The sequence below is a fragment of the Phaethon lepturus genome, unplaced genomic scaffold, assembly GCF_000687285.1.
Source record: "Phaethon lepturus isolate BGI_N335 unplaced genomic scaffold, ASM68728v1 scaffold13227, whole genome shotgun sequence".
Lineage (NCBI taxonomy): Eukaryota > Metazoa > Chordata > Aves > Phaethontiformes > Phaethontidae > Phaethon > Phaethon lepturus.
Window position 1 is genome coordinate 8300 of NW_010554105.1, and position 1277 is coordinate 9576.

Here is a 1277-nt window from a genome sequence, read left to right on the forward strand (position 1 = left end):
GGGTGGAGCGGGGTACCAGGGAGTGCATCCACACCTTGCCATGGATTTGAAGATCAAATTTTACAGCCCATTTAACATTACATTCCAGAGTTCAAATAGCCATTTCTGCTCTACTCCATGTTTATGTTCTGCCCTCTCTGTACCACCATCAGTATTACCCTTTGGACACTATTTCCGGTAATGCTCTCAACTCAAGAGTGGTTTCCTGAGCAGTCCTAGAAGGCCACATGTGAACTGGTAAATGGACATGTACTTCTTCAAAGCACATCTGAAACCAGCATCAGAAATTCTTCTTTTAAGGGTTGAGAATTTTGGGGGCAGGAGATATACCTAGAAGTACATGAGGGTAAAACTGCAGTAGATTGCTGGTAGTACTGAACACTGTTTGTATAAATAAGGCATCTTAAATATAGATCTACTGAGATTAAAAAAAAAAAACTCTTTACTTGCCCGCCAAGTTTTTTCCCATAGGCAACAGCATCATCCACAAGTTCCTGGTATGCTGGCATCTGAGCAGCAGCTAGTATCAGAGATGGGTTTGTGGTGGCATCCAGGGGCTTGTACTCATCAATTGCTAGGGAAATAAAAATATCCTGTTTAAAGCAATCAGCAAAGCCTGAGCAATTAAAAGGACTTTGCTCAAATATGTGAGAATGTAAACACTTATGCCTGTAGGATAGTAGCATTCGTGATGGAAGCAGACTAGTGCGCAATGATGTTTAAATACCACTGCCTGAAAGCTGGCTTGTGCCACAAGTACCAGAATAGGTTAACAGAGCTACAGTAATAACTACAGCACTACAGCAAAGTTTACTCGCTACTATAGACATTGCCCAAAAGAAATAAACTTGTAGAAGTGACAGATGAAGTGGTACTAATCTTCAACTTTTCCCATCTATCCATATCATATTCACCAGCATAGCTGAGTTCCAGGAATCACAGGGGGAAACTAAAGACAAGGGGATCTTTCTTCCCTTCTATCAGTTAGGCATTTGGGGTTTTTTTTTTGTCTACAAATGTTAGACCTAGAACAGGAGAAACACTCATCTCTTAGGCTCTAGCAACTTTTCTTACTGCGTTTTAAAACTTTTTCAAATAGTTGCAGACCAGTTCTTAGTATCCATTCTTGTAATTTCCTTGTACTACAAGGCTTCCTTCCTTACAGAAGATACTTGAACCTTTGGCTTACCTTAAGGCCTGGACTACACCTATTTCAGGTGAGACTAGTTGTTTACCAGCGTAGGCTGTGACCATGCATTGTCTGGCCCTAATCAGAG

The 1277-nt window shown here is 41.0% G+C and overlaps 1 protein-coding gene across 1 annotated transcript in view; it reads right to left on the minus strand.

Annotated features, from left to right (window-relative positions):
• The window catches only part of TALDO1 (transaldolase 1), a gene marked incomplete at its 5' end in the record, with an annotated part of 4494 nt that extends 3920 nt beyond the window's left edge, over window positions 1–574 (minus strand). The window contains one exon of the mRNA XM_010291726.1: window positions 451–574. Coding sequence (XP_010290028.1) covers window positions 451–574 — 124 coding nt within the window. The remainder of the gene's footprint in view (window positions 1–450) is intronic.
• Window positions 575–1277: the final 703 nt, after the last annotated feature.